Source organism: Trachypithecus francoisi, unplaced genomic scaffold, assembly GCF_009764315.1.
Source record: "Trachypithecus francoisi isolate TF-2019V2 unplaced genomic scaffold, Tfra_2.0 Lachesis_group3, whole genome shotgun sequence".
Taxonomy (NCBI): domain Eukaryota; kingdom Metazoa; phylum Chordata; class Mammalia; order Primates; family Cercopithecidae; genus Trachypithecus; species Trachypithecus francoisi.
In genome coordinates, this window is record NW_022681468.1 from 107,633,247 (window position 1) to 107,654,992 (window position 21,746).

Here is a 21,746-nt window from a genome sequence, read left to right on the forward strand (position 1 = left end):
TGGGTCCCTGCTTTATTATGCCAACTTCTGAATGGCAGAGGCAAACTCAGGATCCAGAAATCTATGTAAACAATTTGGATTTATGTATCAGATAAAATTAAGTCTTGGAAACTTGTGCCAGGAATGAATTAGAGAACAAACTTTGAAAGTGCTAGGGCAGCTGGCAGGGACTGGCATCCTTTACAAGAAAATGATCACTTTGTCTAATTAGAAAAATGTGTGCTGCTTGAACTCAGCCAGTTGTGAGTTTTGAAAGACTAGCCGCTCTGTGTTTGTCTCTTCTGACATGCCAGGACACCCCAGTAGTCCTATTCCCATCCTTTCCTGGACACAGCATCTCCTTGGAGACTGGTGCCACTCCCCAGGACTTCTTGTTGGCCACAATCCCTTCTCACCTTAGCCTGGCCCTTCATCAGCACGATGTTGGAGATGACTGAAGCCTGGAGGCCCCCAGATGGCTGCGCAAGCTGAGCTGTGCTCAGGGACCGTGTTGGCCTTGAAGTTCCCTGCAACAAGGAACCAGAGTGGGCAGAAGATTAGCCACATAGTACAGTAGCACCCACCTCACCAGGAAGGGGAAAAGCCCAGCCAAGGAGAGGAACCAAGTCCTCTTTCTTCTAAGGGCAGGCAGCATAATGACCAGAATGTGGTTAGTGGGGTGTGGGCAGGATTCTGGTGGCGAGGGACTTCCTTGGTTCTAGGAGCCTGTTTTGCTGAGCCTAATGTAGATGAGCAGCCAAAAGGCTCACCAAGGTTTGTCAAGGAAGTAGGCCCAGGTTAATGTCACACAACACGCTGCCTTCAGGACAAGTCCTCATAACTGATGTCTCAGGCAGAATCTGGGAAGCCAGTTACCAAGAATGCCCTAAGACTATGTTCAATCCAAGACACATTTACTGAGAACTCCCCTTGTGCCAGGCAGAAGGTGGTGGGCAAGGGGGCAGAACCCAAAGACTTCAAAACTCAGAATGTAATTTTGGGGTAGGCAGACAGGCGGTTAACTATTTGAGAAGCAGAGCTTCAATTCTTTTCAACACAACCTTCCAGGCAGCTACTACTGACTGGTATTTAGCCCATCCCTGCCGGCCAGGTAAGCTTCCTGTTCCCAAGGACCTGGATCCTAGTGCATGAGGCAGCAAAGACAGGAGGCAGCTTCCCCCAGGAAGTACCCACTGGCCCAATCCTCAGGGACCCAGCGCTGGCTGCAGATACTGGAGGGCTCCAGTATACTCCTATATGACCCCAGATGTGCAGAAAACCAGGGACTGGGAAAGTTCTCAGCTCAGGGTGGCACCAGGGAACCATCTTCTTCTAACACTGGGACACCATACTCCCAGTTTGGGAATGAAAAACATATTGTCTCAAGGAAAGGAAGGCAAGAGAGAAATGAAATTCACTGAGCATCTATTATGTACTATGCAGGGAAACATTGCTCTACCATGGAGCCCCCGCTTGGGAGAGTCAGTGGGTGAGATGAAATGCTAACATAAATGACACTCACAAGACAGGCTGCGCGAGCACTGTGAGAGGAGTGCAGCTGCCTCCTGATGGGCATTTAGGAAAATGTGAAGTCCATGCCTTTGGAGGGATCAGGAACGTTCCCAGGAGAAAGGGAACCTTAGGAAGATTTTTGAAGGCTGGGGCAGTTTCTAGGGATAATCAGAGAAGGAGGGGTGAGATGCTACAGACAGAGGGCGCTGTGTGACCAAAAGTGGCAGCGTGCAGCACAGCGTGCTATGGCTGGGGCTGAAAGGCAAGCTGCGGGGGACGTGTATAGGGTACACTGTGCTTTATACCTGCTTAGCTCTCTGCCTGCAAGCTGACACCTGTAGTGGGAAGGTCATGGACTGAGGAGCACACAGGGCAGTTTAAATTCTGGTCCCATAGGTTTTAAGATGCATAAATTCAGCTGCTCACCTTGCCAAGCCTCAGTGTCCTACTATAAAATGGGGCCAACAACATATTCCTTTCTAAGCTTGTTTTAAGAATTAGCAGCAATGTTGGCAAAGCAAGTCACTGTATTACAGGAGTGAAAAGCTTCTTTGCACAGGCTTCAGAGTCGTAAAGATCAGACTTGAAGTCCCAGCCCTGTTTTTCCTCAACAATGTGAACGTACATAAATCCCTTAACTTGTCCAAGCTGTAGCTCCCTCTTCTACCTCTTAGGAGTATGTGCAGATGAAATAAAGCGATCCACGCAAAGCCATAGTTCAGGGTCCCCCCACGTGCCGTGTTCTCTACGTGTTAGCTCTTAATAGCACACACGTGGCAGCAGTTGCAAGTGCCTGGCACAAGGGGGCGCTCAATGGATGACCATTTCTAACGCGGTTCTCGGCCCACAGATGGTTGTACCTTCCTGTAGCTACCAAGCCAGACCCTCTCCTCTGTAGTTCTGCGGACAGAAAATTACTGGGAAGGCCTCTTCAGCCACTGTTAATGTTGGGCCCCTCCCTTCTCCCCGTCTTCTCCGAGTTTCCCTCCTTGTATTCTTACCGCAGCTTTTCCTGCTGGACAGTCCAGTTGTTGAGAGAGGGACTTCCTGTTACTACAGAGAGAATAAGGCTGCCTGTCTGTGGACGCTGCAGATTTTTTGGTCATTGGAAAATCAATTTCTCTTGTGCAATAGGGATTAACACCTAAACCAGAAATGGAAAAACAGCAAGAAGTCATTTGTGCTCTCAAAATGCAAAGTTCAACTGAGAACAATATCAGCCCCCACCAACGGCCAGCCCCTCATTAGCCAGGGGCCAGTGTGACTGTAAACCACTTAGCACCCTGTGCCAGGTGCGTGGTGGGGAGAGGTGGCCGTGGAAGACATGAGCAACATTTTCATGATCTCCACTCATGCTGTCTGTACTGCAGGGTACAGACAGAACTCTCACTTCCATTTACCTCCATTCAATGCAACGAGAGTTGACAGGCATCTCCTGCAAGTCAATCAGTGTGCTGAGCTCTCAGAAACCACAATGCTGCATCAGATCCAGGCCCCGATGTTTTCAATCCCAACCAAGGAGAGAAAGGAGGAAAACACAAAGGTTCCCCAGGACAGGAACAAACAGGCGAGACCCGGCAGGAACAGGGGCAGGGGCGATCCTATCTGATTGCCTCTTACACAGGCACTCACACACAAGGATACACACACATGGAGACAACTCTTGATTCTTTGGATATCTGCAAAAATGCAAAGTGGCAGGCTTCCTCTACTTTGTGGAAACCACAGACTTCCTTTCATCCAACCAGGAACTCTACCCTACTTCTCTACCCTACCACATCCAGCTGGGAAAACCTTCACAGATGATCTGATTTAATCTGTCATTGTCTACAACAGTGCTTCCCAACTGAAATATAATGCCAGCCACCTATGTAATTAAAAAATTTTCTAGTAGCCACATTTAAAAAGTGAAACAGGAGAGATTAATTTTAATAATATATTTTATTTGGTCTGTTATATCTAAACTATTGTTCTTTCAACATAGAAATAATATGTAAAATTATTAGTGAGATATTTTACAACCTTTTCTTCTTGCACTTAGTCTTTGAATCCAGTGGGTCTTTGATACTTTTGGTACATCTCTGTTTGAATAAGTCACATTTCAAGTGCTCAAGACTACATGTGGCTAATGTGTTGGGCAGTTCCACTCTAGAGGCCAGGAGAGGGGCGGGGTTTACCCAGTGTCCTGAGCGACAAGCGAGGCTTGAGTGAATGGACAGAGTTTTGTGAAAAATTCCCCTAGAGGAAAAGTTAAGATTGGTGGTAGTTCAAAGGAAACACAGGATGGAGCAGGGTTGGGTTTGCTTTTATTTTCAGGATAGGAAAGACTTAAGCTTACTTATAGGCTGAAGAGAGGAAGCCACTGGCCAGGGAAGCTTGAGAAGAAAAGAGGAGTGGTATCCCTGAGGGTGTGAGATCCCTAAAGGGGGATGAGGAAAAGAACAAAGACAAGGTGAAGAAGGGAAAGGTTTTGGTCCATCTGGGTCCGAGAGTGGCTAGGGAAATCTGACCCTGCAAGGACAGCTGCTCCCAGCAGCTGCCTCAGCTGTAGGTGACCCTCTCTGAGTAGATGGCCCTCTCTGAGCTACAGGGACCAGTTGCTCCCAGATGCTCCCTGATGGACCAGGAGGGAGAGGAAGCCAGAGGATTCAGAAAACCACACGCTGCAAAGAGACGATTCAGAATCAAGAAAGGCGGGTGAGACGAGAGGCTAGAGATCCTCTAGTCCTAACTCTGCCTGTGCATTATATTTATCTGCAGTGTTTAATCCAAAGGTAGATTTCAGTGCTCCACCCAACCTATTGATCCATATCTTCATGGATCGGGTCTGGGGAAACCTGTATGTTCGTCAACCTGTGCAGGTGATGCAGGCGGCTCATCATTTGTCCTTTGGGAACCCTGCTGGAGTTACTCCTTCCTCTATCAGTGAGGAAATGGAAGCTTAGAGGGTTCCAGATCAGTGAAGAAAGAGTCTGAGGCATAACCCCGGCCTCCAGAATCCCAGTCTCCTTGCACTTCCTCCATCCACAGCAGTGCAGGAGTGACCTGTGACTTGAAGGTGAGCCGTAGTGCATGGTTTGGGTTCAGAGGGAATGAGGATGAACAAACAGGCTGCCAACTTGGAATGGTTCACAGAGCAGATCAACCTGACCTCAGAGCCACAGGAGAGCCCAGCGCAACTGCTCAGGCCACACCCAGCTCCACTTGTGTGGAGGCTCCAGTTCCCACCAGGCATTCAGATCTGTGGGAACGTGGGCCAGAGTCAGGACAGAGTGGGTTCTCCAAAACTCTTCCTGGTCTGGGGTCGCTTTCAGTGCCCACTTCTGCCCACTGTTTCTGAACATTGCTTGTTGATGCATTCCAGCCAACTAGGAAATGTATCAAAATTATCATCTCTACTGGGGGAAGTTTAAACCAGTTAAGTGTAGAGTGTTGAGTGAGTTAATTGAAAAGCGGTTATTACAACCCAATGCAAAAAACAAAGCAAAATAGTTTTTGAAAGGGGAGCTATATATGGTCATGATTATATACAAAAAAGCTATCTTAGAGCTATATATTGTCATGAGTTTATAATTTAAAGTTATGTTGAATTACAAAATGGAAAAATCCATGGAAAAGGGATGAATAACACTAAACTAACTTCCTCATCTTTCATGAGGGGGACAATTTGGAAAATGTTATGTCGGGTATTAATTAATTGATTCAACTTAATTGGGTAATTAATTAAAACTTAAAGGAAATCAGAAGTAGAGACAAAAATTAACTAAACCTTTCAAAATCGTTATAGCAAGAGGCCAAGAACAAACAAATGGCAAGGAACCATCAAAATAAAAAGCATAAAAAGAGCTAAGTAAAAATAAATATGATCTACAACACTGATTTCAACTATCTGAGCGTCTTTTCTTTTTTTAAAACAGAGTTTCGCTCCTGTTGCCCAGGCTGGAGTGCAGTTGGACAATCTCGTCCCACCACAACCTCTGCCTACCAGGTTTAAGTGATTCTCCTGCCTCAGCCTCCTGAGTAGCTGGGCTTCAGGCATGTGCCACCACGCCGACTAATTTTGTATTTTTAGTACAGACAGGGTTTCTCCATGTTGGTCAGGCTGGTCTCGAACTCCTGACCTCAGGTGACCTGTCCACCTAGGCCTCCCAAAGTGCTGGGATTACAGGCATGAGCCGCCTCACCCGGCCTTGAGCTTCTCTTCTTTAAAAAATTGCCAAATTCGCTTTCAAGGACCTAACTGCATATGATTTGCATGAGATTAACAAAGCAAACAAAAAAGGCAACATAAAGGGGCGGAGCAAGATGGCCGAATAGGAACAGCTCCAGTCTCCAACTCCCAGCGCGAGCGACACAGAAGACCGGTGATTTCTGCATTTTCAACTGAGGTACTGGGGTCATCTCACTGGGGAGTGCTGGACAATCGGTGCTGGTCAGCTGCTGCAGCCTGACCAGCGAGAGCTGAAGCAGGGCGAGGCATCGCCTCACCTGCAAGCGCAAGGGGGAAGGAAATCCGTTTTCCTAGCCAGGGGAACTGAGACACACAACACCTGGAAAATCGGGTAACTCCCACCCCAATACTGCGCTTTAAGGAAACAGGCACACCAGGAGAATATATCCCACACCTGGCCGGGAGGGTCCCATGCCCACGGAGCCTCCCTCACTGCTAACACAGCAGTCTGCGGCAATCTATCCGCAAGGCAGCAGCGAGGCTGGGGGAGGGGCGCCCACCATTGCTGAGGCTTAAGTAGGTAAACAAAGCCGCTGGGAAGCTCGAACTGGGTGGAGCTCACAGCAGCTCAAGGAAACCTGCCTGTCTCTGTAGACTCCACCTCTGGTGACAGGGCACAGCTAAACAACAAAAGGGGAAGCAGCAGAGGCCTGTGCAGACACAAACGACTCTGTCTGACAGCTTTGAAGAGAGCAGTGGATCTCCCAACACGGAGGTTGAGATCTGAGAACGGACAGACTGCCTGCTCAAGTGGGTCCCTGACCCCTGAGTAGCCTAACTGGGAGACATCCCCCTCTAGGGGCAGTCTGACACCCCACACCTCACAGGGTGGAGTACACCCCTGAGAGGAAGCTTCCAAAGTAAGAATCAGACAGGTACACTCACTGTTCAGCAATATTCTATTTTCTGCAAACTCTGCTGCTGATACCCAGGCAAATAGGGTCTGGAGTGGACCTCAAGCAATCTCCAACAGACCTACAGCTGAGGGTCCTGACTATTAGAAGGAAAACTATCAAACAGGAAGAACACCTATACCAAAACCACATCAGTACATCACCATCATCAAAGACCAGAGGCAGATAAAACCACGAAGATGGGGAAGAAGAAGGGCAGAAAAGCTGGAAATTCAAAAAATAAGAGCGCATCTCCCCCTGCAAAGGAGCGCAGCCCATCGCCAGCAACGGATCAAAGCTGGTCAGAGAATGACTTTGACGAGATGAGAGAAGAAGGCTTCAGTCCATCAAACTTCTCAGAGCTAAAGGAGGAATTACGTACCCAGCGCAAAGAAACTAAAAATCTTGAAAAAAGAGTGGAAGAATTGACAGCTAGACTAATTAATGCAGAGAAGATCATAAATGAAATGACAGAGATGAAAACCATGACACGAGAAATACGTGACAAATGCACAAGCTTCAGTAGCCGACTCGATCAACTGGAAGAAAGACTATCAGCGATTGAAGATCAAATGAATGAAATGAAGCGAGAAGAGAAACCAAAAGAAAAAAGAAGAAAAAGAAATGAACAAAGCCTGCAAGAAGTATGGGATTATGTAAAAAGACCAAATCTACGTCTGATTGGGGTGCCTGAAAGTGAGGGGGAAAATGGAACCAAGTTGGAAAACACTCTGCAGGATATCATCCAGGAGAACTTCCCCAACCTAGTAGGGCAGGCCAACATTCAAATTCAGGAAATACAGAGAACGCCACAAAGATACTCCTCAAGAAGAGCAACTCCAAGACACATAATTGCCAGATTCACCAAAGTTGAAATGAAGGAAAAAATCTTAAGGGCAGCCAGAGAGAAAGGTCGGGTTACCCACAAAGGGAAGCCCATCAGACTAACAGCAGATCTCTCGGCAGAAACTCTACAAGCCAGAAGAGAGTGGGGGCCAATATTCAACGTTCTTAAAGAAAAGAATTTTCAACCCAGAATTTCATATCCAGCCAAGCTAAGTTTCATCAGTGAAGGAGAAATAAAATCCTTTACAGATAAGCAAATGCTTAGAGATTTTGTCACCACCAGGCCTGCCTTACAAGAGACCCTGAAGGAAGCCCTAAACATGGAAAGGAACAACAGGTACCAGCCATTGCAAAAACATGCCAAAATGTAAAGACCATCGAGGCTAGGAAGAAACTGCATCAACTAACGAGCAAAATAACCAGTTAATATCATAATGACAGGATCAAGTTCACACATAACAATATTAACCTTAAATGTAAATGGACTAAATGCTCCAATTAAAAGACACAGACTGGCAAACTGGATAAAGAGTCAAGACCCATCAGTCTGCTGTATTCAGGAGACCCATCTCACATGCAGAGACATATATAGGCTCAAAATAAAGGGGTGGAGGAAGATCTACCAAGCAAATGGAGAACAAAAAAAAGCTGGGGTTGCAATCCTAGTCTCTCATAAAACAGACTTTAAACCATCAAAGATCAAAAGAGACAAAGAAGGCCGTTACATAATGGTAAAGGGATCAATTCAACAGGAAGAGCTAACTCTCCTAAATATATATGTACCCAATACAGGAGCACCCAGATTCATAAAGCAAGTCCTTAGAGACTTACAAAGAGACTTAGACTCCCATACAATAATAATGGGAGACATCAACACTCCACTGTCAACATTAGACAGATCAACGAGACAGAAAGTTAATAAGGATATCCAGGAATTGAACTCATCTCTGCACCAAGCGGACCTAATAGACATCTATAGAACTCTCCACCCCAAATCAACAGAATATACATTCTTCTCAGCACCACATCGCACTTATTCCAAAATTGACCACATAATTGGAAGTAAAGCACTCCTCAGCAAATGTCAAAGAACAGAAATTATAACAAACTGTCTCTCAGACCACAGTGCAATCAAACTAGAACTCAAGACTAAGAAACTCAATCCAAACCGCTCAACTACATGGAAACTGAACAACCTGCTCCTGAATGACTACTGGGTACATAATGAAATGAAAGCAGAAATAAAGATGTTCTTTGAAACCAATGAGAACAAAGATACGACATACCAGAATCTCTGGGACACATTTAAAGCAGTGTGTAGAGGGAAATTTATAGCACTAAATGCCCACAAGAGAAAGCAGGAAAGATCTAAAACTGACACCCTAACATCACAATTAAAAGAACTAGAGAGGCAAGAGCAAACACATTCAAAAGCTAGCAGAAGGCAAGAAATAACTAAGATCAGAGCAGAACTGAAGGAGATAGAGACACAAAAAACCCTCCAAAAAATCAATGAATCCAGGAGTTGGTTTTTTGAAACGATCAACAAAATTGACAGACCGCTAGCAAGACTAATAAAGAAGAAAAGAGAGAGGAATCAAATAGATGTAATAAAAAATGATAAAGGGGATATCACCACTGACCCCACAAAAATAAAAACAACCATCAGAGAATACTATAAACGCCTCTACGCAAATCAACGAGAAAATCTAGAAGAAATGGATAATTTCCTGGACACTTACACTCTCCCAAGACTAAACCAGGAAGAAGTTGAATCCCTGAATAGACCAATAGCAGGCTCTGAAATTGAGGCAAAAATTAATAGCCTACCCACCAAAAAAAGTCCAGGACCAGATGGATTCACAGCTGAATTCTACCAGAGGTACAAGGAGGAGCTGGTACCATCCTTCTGAAACTATTCCAATCAATAGAAAAAGAGGGAATCCTCCCTAACTCATTTTATGAGGCCAACATCATCCTGATACCAAAGCCTGGCAGAGACACAACAAAAAAAGAGAAGTTTAGACCAATATCCCTGATGAACATCGATGCAAAAATCCTCAGTAAAATACTGGCAAACCAGATTCAGCAGCACATCAAAAAGCTTATCCACCATGATCAAGTGGGCTTCATCCCTGGGATGCAAGGCTGGTTCAACATTCGCAAACCAATAAACGTAATCCAGCATATAAACAGAAGCAAGGACAAGAACCACATGATTATCTCAATAGATGCAGAAAAGGCTTTTGACAAAATTCAACAGCCCTTCATGCTAAAAACGCTCAATAAATTCGGTATTGATGGAACGTACCTCAAAATAATAAGAGCTATTTATGACAAACCCACAGCCAATATCATACTGAATGGGCAAAAACTGGAAAAATTCCCTTTGAAAACTGGCACAAGACAGGGATGCCCTCTCTCACCACTCCTATTCAACATAGTGTTGGAAGTTCTGGCTAGCGCAATCAGGCAAGAGAAAGAAATCAAGGGTATCCAGTTAGGAAAAGAAGAAGTCAAATTGTCCCTGTTTGCAGATGACATGATTGTATATCTAGAAAACCCCATCGTCTCAGCCCAAAATCTCCTTAAGCTGATAAGCAACTTCAGCAAAGTCTCAGGATACAAAATTAATGTGCAAAAATCACAAGCATTCTTATACACCAGTAACAGACAAGCAGAGAGCCAAATCAGGAATGAACTTCCATTCACAATTGCTTCAAAGAGAATAAAATACCTAGGAATCCAACTTACAAGGGATGTAAAGGACCTCTTGAAGGAGAACTACAAACCACTGCTCAGTGATATAAAAGAGGACACAAACAAATGGAAGAACATACCATGGTCATGGATAGGAAGAATCAATATCGTGAAAATGGCCATACTGCCCAAGGTAATTTATAGATTCAATGCCATCCCCATCAAGCTACCAATGACTTTCTTCACAGAGTTGGAAAAAACTGCTTTAAAGTTCATATGGAACCAAAAAAGAGCCTACATTGCCAAGACAATCCTCAGCCAAAAGAACAAAGCTGGAGGCATCCTGACTTCAAACTATACTACAAGGCTACAGTAACCTAAACAGCATGGTACTGGTACGAAAACAGAGATATAGACCAATGGAACAGAACAGAGTCCTCAGAAATAATACCACACATCTACAGCCATCTGATCTTTGACAAACCTGAGAGAAACAAGAAATGGGGAAAGGATTCCCTATTCAATAAATGGTGCTGGGAAAATTGGCTAGCCATAAGTAGAAAGCTGAAACTGGATCCTTTCCTTACCCCTTATACGAAGATTAATTCAAGATGGATTAGAGACTTAAATGTTAGACCTAATACCATAAAAACCCTAGAAGAAAATCTAGGTAGTACCATTCAGGACATAGGCATGGGCAAGGACTTCATGTCTAAAACACCAAAAGCAACGGCAGCAAAAGCCAAAATTGACAAATGGGATCTCATTAAACTAAAGAGCTTTTGCACAGCAAAAGAAACTACCATCAGAGTGAACAGGCAACCTACAGAATGGGAGAAAATTTTTGCAACCTACTCATCTGACAAAGAGCTAATATCCAGAATCTACAAAGAACTCAAACAAATATACAAGAAAAAAACAAACAACCCCATCAAAAAGTGGGGAAAGGATATGAACAGACATTTCTCAAAAGAAGACATCCATACAGCCACAGACACATGAAAAAATGCTCATCATCACTCGCCATCAGAGAAATGCAAACCAAAACCACAATGAGATACCATCTCACACCAGTTAGAATGGCAATCATTAAGAAGTCAGGAAACAACAGGTGTTGGAGAGGATGTGGAGAAATAGGAACACTTTTACACTGTTGGTGGGATTGTAAACTAGTTCAACCATTATGGAAAACAGTATGGCAATTCCTCAAGGATCTAGAACTAGATGTACCATATGACCCAGCCATCCCACTACTGGGTATATACCCAAGGATTATAAATTACTCTACTACAAAGACACATGCACACATATGTTTATTGCGGCACTATTCACAATAGCAAAGACTTGGAATCAACCCAAATGTCCATCTGTGACAGAGTGGATTAAGAAAATGTGGCACATATACACCATGGAATACTATGCAGCCATAAAAAAGGATGAGTTTGCATCCTTTGTAGGGACATGGATGCAGCTGGAAACCATCATTCTTAGCAAACTATCACAAGAACAGAAAACCAAACACCACATGTTCTCACTCATAGGTGGGAACTGAACAATGAGATCACTTGGACTCGGGAAGGGGAACATCACACACTGGGGCCTATCATGGGGAGGGGGGAGGAGGGAGGGATTGCATTGGGGAGTTATACATGATATAAATGATGAATTGATGGGTGCTGACGAGTTGATGGGTGCAGCACACCAACATGGCATAAGTATACATATGTAACAAACCTGCACATTATGCACATGTACCCTAGAACTTAAAGTATATAAAAAAAAAAAAGGCAAAATAAAAGGAACTGATTATAAATAAGTAATGCTAGAATCATTCCCTATTCATTTAGGAAAGAAAATCTACCTAGATTCTTACATCATATTAAACACCAAAAATAAATTACAGATAATACAGTAAATTTGAGGGAAAAAAGATAAATCATTTACAAATTAGAAGAATATATAATCACAGACTTAATAGTTATCTGAATGTGGAAGTAACTTTCACATTAGAAAAGAAAAGATCAGGAAACTTGATTGCATAAAGATTAAAACACCTTAATGTTAAAAAATTAAAATAAAACAACAAACTGGAGAGAGTATTTTTAACAAGTTTGATGCCAAATATTAATTTGACCAAGAGGCTTTTTATAAATTAATGATAAAAAGATGATTATTCCAATAAAGAACAGGCAAACTCACCAAAAACAAAATAAATAAATGAAGGACTGTTTAACTTCACCTTTATGAAGAGGTACTCTTTTAGGGGGACAGGACAGGCTCTCACTCTGTTGTCCAGACCAGAGTGCAGTGGCACAATCATGGCTCACTGCAGCCTAAACCTCCCGTGCTCAAGGGATCCTCCTACCTCAGCCTCCCGAGTAGCTGGGACCTCAGGTATGAGCCATCATGCCTGATGGGTTTTCTTTTTTTAAAAAATTTTTTGTAGAGGTGTGGTCTCACTATATTGTCCAGGCTGATCTCAAACTCCTGGGTTCAAGCAATCCTCCCGTCTTGACCTCCCAAAGGGCTAGAATTACAGGCATAAGCTGTGGCACCCAGCCTAAGTACTTTTTGTTCATCTATTTTTATCAGTGTATCAATCAGGGTTTGGGAAGAAACAAAAGGCACACTCAGTTGGGATTCTGAGAATTGGGTAAAGGAGCCAGACACAGAGGGACGGGCAGGGTTAGAAAAATAACAAGGCCTATTGAGGTACCAGATGCTGTTACCACCCCAGGCTTGAAGGAGTAAAGTGGGGAAATGGTGTTACCAGAGCCTGGGGGCACTGGAACCAACAGGCCACCCTGACACAATTTCTTGTCACAGCACCAAGGTAGGGGGAGCAGGGGAAGAAAAACCCTGGTGGCTGTCTTCCCCCTGCCAGTCCTCCATGGATGCCTGTCATTGACTGAGCTCAATCAGAAGCCAGAAAGCCAGGGAGCCCTCGGGATGCCAGGGAGCCAGGGAGCTCTGAGGGGGCCAGCTCCCGGGGGGCAAGTGGGCCTGGCTTCAGGGGCACGTGGCCTGCACAGTCACCTGGGGCCCTGTGATTGAAGAATCCCAACTTAGTTCAAAGATTTTCTTCTACTTTTTTGAAACTATTAATATTTTTTAACAGCAATCCTGCATTTTCATTTTACACTGAGCCCTATCAATTGTATAGCTGGTCTTGGGTGCAAAACAAAACAGTAAAAAAGCAAAGAATGGATGAGGAAGAAAGGGAAAGGAGAAATACCTGTAAATCTGTAAATCAATGTAAAGCAAATATTTATTAAAAATCATAATCCTGTGTGGCCTATGATTGAAGAAATAGGTATTCATGTACATTATTGAAAGAATAGTAGCTACAGAAATTTGGCAATACAGATAAAAAGCCTTAAACTACATCTACCATTTGACCCCAAATTCCATTTCTAGAAAATTATGCTAGAATAAGTAAAAATTTATGATTAAAAAGCAAATAACTTTTTAAAAATATTTTTATTTCCAATAATAGGAAATCACTAAGGATGGTGCATCGTACAGCAGAATAATATAAGACTTAGAGATTCTAAGGGACTTGCCCAAGACCACATAGGTCACTAGTTCTGGAAGCAGGACCCAGATCCAAGTGCCTTAGCTCCCAAATGTGAGCTCTTAACCAGGCCACTGCCTTCTGTATTTTCTTTGAAAGATCATCACAAACTCAGACAAAATCTCATGTACATATTCATCAACTTGATTAGGCTAGTGAAAACCTGACAATGACTTAAATACCTAATAACAGGGATTTGGTTAAGTAGATTTTATAAATATCTAATAATAGGGAGTTGGTTAACTAGATTTCATAAATTCATACAATAAAATACCATGGATCCACTAAAAAATAGTGTTTTCAAAAGAGTTTCTGATGACTTGAAATAGTTACATATAAATAAATGTGTGTGTGTGAAGTTTTTTATAGTATATATAAGCATAGAAGGGAAATAACTGAATATGTTAACATAGATGATCTCTAATATTAGGATTTGGTGTGATTTTAATTTCTTCAGGTTTTTCTATATTCTTGCATTCTTCATATTTTCTTGACTTTGTATTAGCACTCCTCTATTTTCAGCAAAAAAAAATCATGAGATCTTCCAACCTCAAGCTCCATCATATTGCAGCTGAGAGACAGAAGCCTTCCCAAGACCAAGGAGCATGTCAGGAGACAGAGCGGGAGTAAAGCCCAGTCTCTTCTTCCTCACACCCAGGTCTTTCCAGCATGGTACTTGGAGCCAAGAGGGGAGCTGGCTAGACCACACAGAGCTCTGGCTAGCCAGAGCATGCACACACCATGAAGAAGGTGAGCAGACTCCAATGCCAGTTTAGTCCACCTGGACCAGAAGAGATCCACCCTCCTCCTGATATTCCTGCTATCCAGGAGCAGCTGAACCCTGTTCCTGAAGACATGTTGGGGAGACACTTACTGGTTGAGTTGCTGCGTGCCCTTTGGTGGCAGGCTTTAGGAAACAGGAAGTTACTACTTTGTGCTTCTGGTTTTCCAGGCTTTTCTCGAGAGGAAGCTGTGGAAGATTCCTGCAAAACAATTGCCGTCTTTTTATTCAGCAAGTTAGAATAGAAAACTGCTCAGCAAAATTGGATTTTGACACTGATCATAGAAGTACTCAGATTGTCTGTCTCCCCTACTACATGATAAGCACCATAAGAGCCAGGATTTAGAATCACCATCATCCTTTCACTCATTGACATACATTCCTTTGTTTAATTACAAATACTGAATGAACAAATTACATTAATAATAAACTAATACGACACATATTGAATGAATCCATCAGCTATTACATGTCAAGTTCTTTGTTAGACATTGTGCATACAGCTGTGACCAAGACAGACAAGGATGTTGATCTTGGGGAAAATGCATTTTAGTGAAAGATGACTGACAATAAACAAGCAAAGTAAAGGTGAAAGATAATTACAGAGAATGATAAGTGCTCTGAAGAAAAGAACTAGAGTGTAATGTGGATAGGGAACCTGGCAGGTGTGTTTGAGAGAGAAGGATCAAGCAAGCTACATTGTTCTGGCATACCTGGCACATAACAGGCACTTACAAATACTTGTTGAAGAAATGTTATATGTTATATAAATGGATTTCTTAATATTGAACTATCCATGCATTATTAAGGGTATTATGATTTTACTATATATATATATATATATTATATATATATATAAATTTATATATCTCTCCTCATCCTAGAATTTTAGGGATGGGTGTAGGGATATGGGCTGATAATGAGGATGATGGTATTAATTATTTTATCTTTCTGAAAGTTTTCTGATTGATTGTTATTCTATTATATAACTTTGTTATCCACAATGATCTTGACTTAATTCTTAAGTTATATTGGTTTTATTACTCACTACTATAATCCTTGTGTGTGTGTGCACATGCTGTGTGTGTATATGCACAAATATATATATATATGGAGAGAAAGAGAGAGAGAGAGAGAGAGCAGGACAGGACAGGGTGGTGCTCTGTTGCCCAGCTGGAGTGCAATGGTATGATCTTGGCTCATTGCAGCCTGGACCTCATGGGCTCCAGAGATCCTCCCACTCAGCCTCCTGAGTAGCTGTTACTACAGATGCATGCCAGCATGCTCAGCTAGTTTTTGTATTTGTTTTGTAGAGATGGGGTTTCATGATGTTGCCCAGGCCGATCTCAAACTCCTGGGCTCAAGTGATCCTCCCAACTCAGCTTCCCAAAGTGTAAGGATTACAGGCATGAGTCATCATGCCCAGCCAATCAAATTTTCTTTGCTCTCTTTTTATACTAATAATTTAGAAAAATATTTTATAGTATTGAGTATGTAAGCAGTATATTAAACAACATACTTGGACTCATTGCCATACCAGGGTCAGTAAGGAAACAGAAAATATGACTCTCCCTCATCTAAGATGAGATTTTGAGACAACTTTTACTTTCTTCCCTCTCCTCATCCTGAGATTTTAGGATGGGTATTCTATCTGATGGGATAGAAACTGATAATGAGAATGATGGTATTAATTACTTTATTTCTCTTCCTGAAGCTGTTTTCTGATTATTCCATTTTGTAACTTTGTTAGCCACAATGATCTTCACTTAATTCTTGATTTATATTGGTTTTATTACTCTACCATAATTCTTGTGTGTGTGTGCACATGCTGTGTGTGTGCTTCTGTGTGTGTGTGTGTGTGTGTCTGTGTGTGTGTGTAGTTTCTTTCAGGAAAGCTCTCTGAATATCTGCATGGCTAGGAATGTCTTTCTGTGGTTGTCAAATGTGAATGATTGGCTGAGTATAGAATCTTTGGATATTGGTTACTCGGCCCAGAAACTAGATGGCTTAAATGCTTTCTGGGACTTAGTGATTCAGGGTACAGTTCGTTGGAGACACTAACTGACTTAACTGCATTTCTTAGAAGCCGGGCTTAGCAATGCCTGGTTAATTTCATATGCCAAGGGTTTGCAGACCCCAGCACCTGGTGCATTTTCCAGAGCAGAGGGAGGATCTATGCTTGCCTCTTGCTGTGTCCCAAATAACCCACTCTCAGCTCCAGCACCTGCCACTGTGAGCTGGTAGGTATTGAGGGGCTCTGCTGATATCTGTCTCCCTCATTCCCTTGGCTTTTCTGTCTTATGTGGTCAATGGCAGACTAATGAGCCCTTCCCTCAATCCAATCTCACCTGCACTTTGTCGTGCAGAAAGTTCTCATGAGTTTCAGAATGTGTTGGCCCCTTTCCATGGTTTCCTGTTTCTGACATGCATTTCTCCCTATTTGTGTATTCCTTTTGAATTTTGATAGAAATTTCTAACAGTTGGAGGAGTTAATCAAGTGTACTCTGTCGCCATCTGGAGCCAGAAGTCCACTCAGTGTTTTTGAAAAAGATTGTTTCCAGTTCTGACACAAGGGGATCCTGCAAGAAACCACATGTCAATTCCCTTTTATTTCTTATGCAAGTCAATGTTTAAAACTAGAGAACTCATCCTGAAGGACTCCTTTTCAGCAGCAGATGGTGCTACATTAACTTGGATAAGATTACCTTCTCTAACCAGGCTAACCAGGGAATTCTTTTAAAGGGGAGAAAGCAGTGACTATATAGAAAGTAGGCCGGGCGCGGTGGCTCAAGCCTGTAATCCCAGCACTTTGGGAGGCCGAGACGGGCGGATCACGAGGTCAGGAGATCGAGACCATCCTGGCTAACACGGTGAAACCCCGTCTCTACTAAAAAATACAAAAAAATTAGCCGGGCGAGGTGGCGGTTGCCTGTAGTCCCAGCTACTCGGGAGGCTGAGGCAGGAGAATGGCGTGAACCCGGAGGGGGAGCTTGCAGTGAGCTGAGATCCGGCCACAGCACTCCAGCCTGGGCGGCAGAGCGAGACTCTGTCTCAAAAAAAAAAAAAAAAAAAAAAAAGAAAGTAGTTGAGTTCAGTTGAATTCTTGAGATTCTGTATTGTCAGAATTTAGCATAATGACTAGTTCTCTGAATTCAATGCTTCATAAAACACAATATTCAAAAGATATTTCTTAGTTACAATAGATTGACAAGGTAATGTCCTGATTCTGATTTCATGACCTCCCTCTGGCATATTTTCACTTCTTTATGCAATCCAGCGAGACTATGAAAGTAAAAAATAGAATGTGATTTTATTAACATTTTAGGGTCCATTGAGCATAAGGAAGCCTGGTAAAACAGTCAATTGGTCTACTTATCCATGGGTAGCAAGCCTTATGTGCAAATGATCTTTGAAATGGATATTTTATCTCAAATATCTAGCCACATGAGTGTAAATAAGTAAATGATGTATACACAATACATGCAATGCTAAGCACCTTTAAAAATGTTTGTAAACAGGCGGGGCATGGTGGCTCACACCTGTAATCCCCACACTTTGGGAGACCAAAGTGGGGGGATCACTGGAGCTCAGGAGTTCAAGGAGTTCAAGACCACCCTGGCCAACATGGCAAAAACCACCCCGTCTCTACTAAAAATATAAAAAAACTAGCTGGCATGGTGGCACGCACCTGTAGTCCCAGCTATTTGTGAGGCTGAGGCAAGAGAATCGCATAAACCTGGGAGGCAGAGGTTGCAGTGAACCAAGATCCTGCCACTGTATGGATCTGCCTGGGCGACATAGCGAGACTCAGTCTCAAAAAAAAAAAGTTTGTAAAGAGTTGTGACATAGATATACGTATGTTTATCATAGTACGTTAAAAAAAAAGATACTCTCTAATGATGATGACTGACTACAATCATGTAAAATATACATGGGAAAGGGGCTGGAAATAAATATACCAAAACAGTGACACTCATTCATTCAACAAATGTCCATTAAGCGCTTACTCTGTACCAGGCACTGTTCCAAGTACTGAGGATGTGACAGCAGATATGAAACACAAGGTCCTGCTCTCATGAATTAGCAAGAATGTGTTTGGGTGATGGGATTATGGATACTATTTTTTTCACATTATTCTGTATTTTCTATATTTTCCATAGTGAGTGTAGACTACTTTTAGAATCAAACCAAAAATAAATGATTACTTTTACATTTCTTTCTTTTTTTTTCATTATACTTTAAGTTCTAGGGTACATGTGCACAAAGTGCAGGTTTGTTACATATGTATACATGTGCCATGTTAGTGTGCTGCACCCATTAACTCATCATTTACATTGGGTATATCTCCTAATGCTATCCCTCCCCGCATCCTCTCCCCACAATAGGACCCGGTGTGTGATGTTCCCCTTCCTGTGTCCAAGTGATATCATTGTTCATTTCCCACCTATGAGTGAGAACATGCAGTATTTGGTTTTCTGTTCTTGTGATAGTTTGCTGAGAATGATGGTTTCCAGCGGCATCCATGTCCCCACAAAGGACACGAACTCATCCTCTTTCATGGCTGCATAGTATTCCGTCATGTATATGTGCCATATTTTCTTAATCCAGTCTGTCACTCATGGACATTTGGGTTGATTCCAAGTCTTTGCTATTGTGAATAGTGCCGCAGTAAACATATGTGTGCATGTGTCTTTATAGCAGCATGATTTATAATCCCTTGGGTACATACCCAGGAATGGGATGGCTGGGTCAAATGGTATTTCTAGTTCTAGATCCTTGAGAAATTGCCACACTGTCTTCCACAATAGTTGAACTAGTTTACAGTCCCACCAACAGTGTAAAAGTGTTCCTATTTCTCCACATCCTCTCCAACACCTGTTGTTTCCTGACTTTTTAATGATCGCCATTCTAACTGGTGTGAGATGGTATGTCATTGTGCTTTTGATTTGCATTTCTCTGACGGCGAGTGATGATGAGTATTTTTTCATGTGTCTGTTGGCTGTATGGATGTCTTCTTTTGAGAAGTGTCTGTTCATATCCTTTGCCCACTTTTTGATGGGGTTGTTTATTTTTTTCTTGTAAATTTGATTGAGCTCTTTGTAGGTTCTGGATATTAGCCCTTTGTCAGATGAGTAGATTGCAAAAATTTTCTCCCATTCTGTAGGTTGCCTGTTCACTCTGATGGTAGTTTCTTTTGCTGTGCAGAAGTTCTTTAGTTTAATTAGATCACATTTGTCAATTTTGGCTTGTATTGCTGTTGCTTTTGGTGTTTTAGACATGAAGTTCTTACCCATGCCTATGTCCTGAATGGTATTACCTAGGTTTTCTTCAAGGGTTTTTATGGCTTTAGGTCTAACATTTAAGTCTCTAATCCATCTTAAATTAATTTTCATATAAGGAGTAAGGAAAGGGTCCAGTTTCAGCTTTCTACTTATGGCTAGCCAATTTTCCTAGCACCATTTATTAAATAGGGAATCCTTTCCCCATTTCTAGTTTTTGTCAGGTTTGTCAAAGATCAGATGGCTATAGATGTGTGGTATTATTTCTGAGGACTCTGTTCTGTTCCATTGGTCTATATCTCTGTTTTCGTACCAGTACCATGCTGTTTAGGTTACTGTAGCCTTGTAGTATAGTTTGAAGTCAGGTAGCATGATGCCTCCAGCTTTGTTCTTTTGGCTGAGGATTGTCTTGGCAATGTAGGCTCTTTTTTGGTTCCATATGAACTTCAAAGCAGTTTTTTCCAATTCTGTGAAGAAAGTCATTGGTAGCTTAATGGGGATGGCATTGAATCTATAAATTACCTTGGGCAGTATGGCCATTTTCACGATATTGATTCTTGCTATCCATGAGCATGGTATGTTCTTCCATTTGTTTGTGTCCTCTATTATTTCACTGAGCAGTGGTTTGTAGTTCTCCTTCAAGAGGTCCTTCACATCCCTTGTAAGTTGGATTCCTAGGTATTTTATTCTCTTTGAAGCTATTGTGAATGGGAGTTCATTCATGATTTGGCTCTCTGCTTGTCTGTTACTGGTGTATAAGAATGCTTGTGCTTTTTGCACATTGATTTTGTATCCTGAGACTTTGCTGAAGTTGCTTATCAGCTTAAGGAGATTTTGGGCTGAGACGATGGGGTTTTCTAGATATACAATCATGTCATCTGCAAACAGGGACAATTTGACTTCTTCTTTTCCTAACTGAATACCCTTTATTTCTTTCTCTCGCTTGATTGCCCTAGCCAGAACTTCCAACACTATGTTGAATAGGAGTGGTGAGAGAGGGCATCCCTGTCTTGTGCCAGTTTTCAAAGGGAATTTTTCCAGTTTTTGCCCATTCAGTATGATATTGGCTGTGGGTTTGTCATAAATAGCTCTTATTGTTTTGAGATACGTTCCATCAATACCAAATTTATTGAGCATTTTTAGCATAAAGGGCTGTTGAATTTTGTCAAAGGTCTTTTGTGCATCTATTGAGATAATCATGTAGTTTTTGTCTTTGGTTCTGTTTATATGCTGGATTATGTTTATTGATTTGCGTATGTTGAACTAGCCTTGCGTCCCAGGGATGAAGCCCACTTGATCATGGTGGATAAGCTTTTTGATGTGCTGCTGAATCCGGTTTGCCAGTATTTTACTGAGGATTTTTGCATCGATGTTCATCAGGGGTATTGGTCTAAAATTCTCTTTTTTTGTTGTGTCTCTGCCAGGCTTTGGTATCAGGATGATGTTGGCCTCATAAAATGAGTTAGGGAGGATTCCCTCTTTTTCTATTGATTGGAGTAATTTCAGAAGGAATGGTACCAGCTCCTCCTTGTACCTCTGGTAGAATTCAGCTGTGAATCCATCTGGTCCTGGACTTTTTTTGGTTGGTAGGCTATTAATTATTGCCTCAATTTCAGAGCCTGCTATTGGTCTATTCAGGGATTCAGTTTCTTCCTGGTTTAGTCTTGGGAGAGTGTAAGTGTCCAGGAAAGTATCCATTTCTTCTGGGTTTTATAGTTTATTTGCGTAGAGGTGTTTATAGTATTCTCTGATGGTAGTTTGTATTTCTGTGGGGTTGGTGGCAATATCCCCTTTATCATTTTTTATTGCATCTATTTGATTCTTCTCTCTTTTCTTCTTTATTAGTCTTGCTAGCGGTCTATCAATTTTGTTATCTTTTCAAAAAACCAACTCCTGGATTCATTGATTTTTTGGAGGGTTTTTTGTGCCTCTATCTCCTTCAGTTCTGCTC

At 42.2% G+C, this 21,746-nt stretch overlaps 1 protein-coding gene across 3 annotated transcripts in view; it reads right to left on the reverse strand.

Annotated features, from left to right (window-relative positions):
* IL16 (interleukin 16) overlaps nucleotides 1-21,746 on the reverse strand; it is a 144,702-nt gene that overhangs the window by 39,989 nt on the left and 82,967 nt on the right. For all 3 annotated transcript variants that reach the window (XM_033189206.1, XM_033189205.1, XM_033189207.1), the window contains exons 3-5: nucleotides 14,610-14,718; nucleotides 2,493-2,635; nucleotides 396-506 (exon numbers count right to left, since the gene is read on the reverse strand). In XM_033189206.1, coding sequence (XP_033045097.1) covers nucleotides 396-506; nucleotides 2,493-2,635; nucleotides 14,610-14,718 — 363 coding nt within the window. The remainder of the gene's footprint in view (nucleotides 1-395; nucleotides 507-2,492; nucleotides 2,636-14,609; nucleotides 14,719-21,746) is intronic.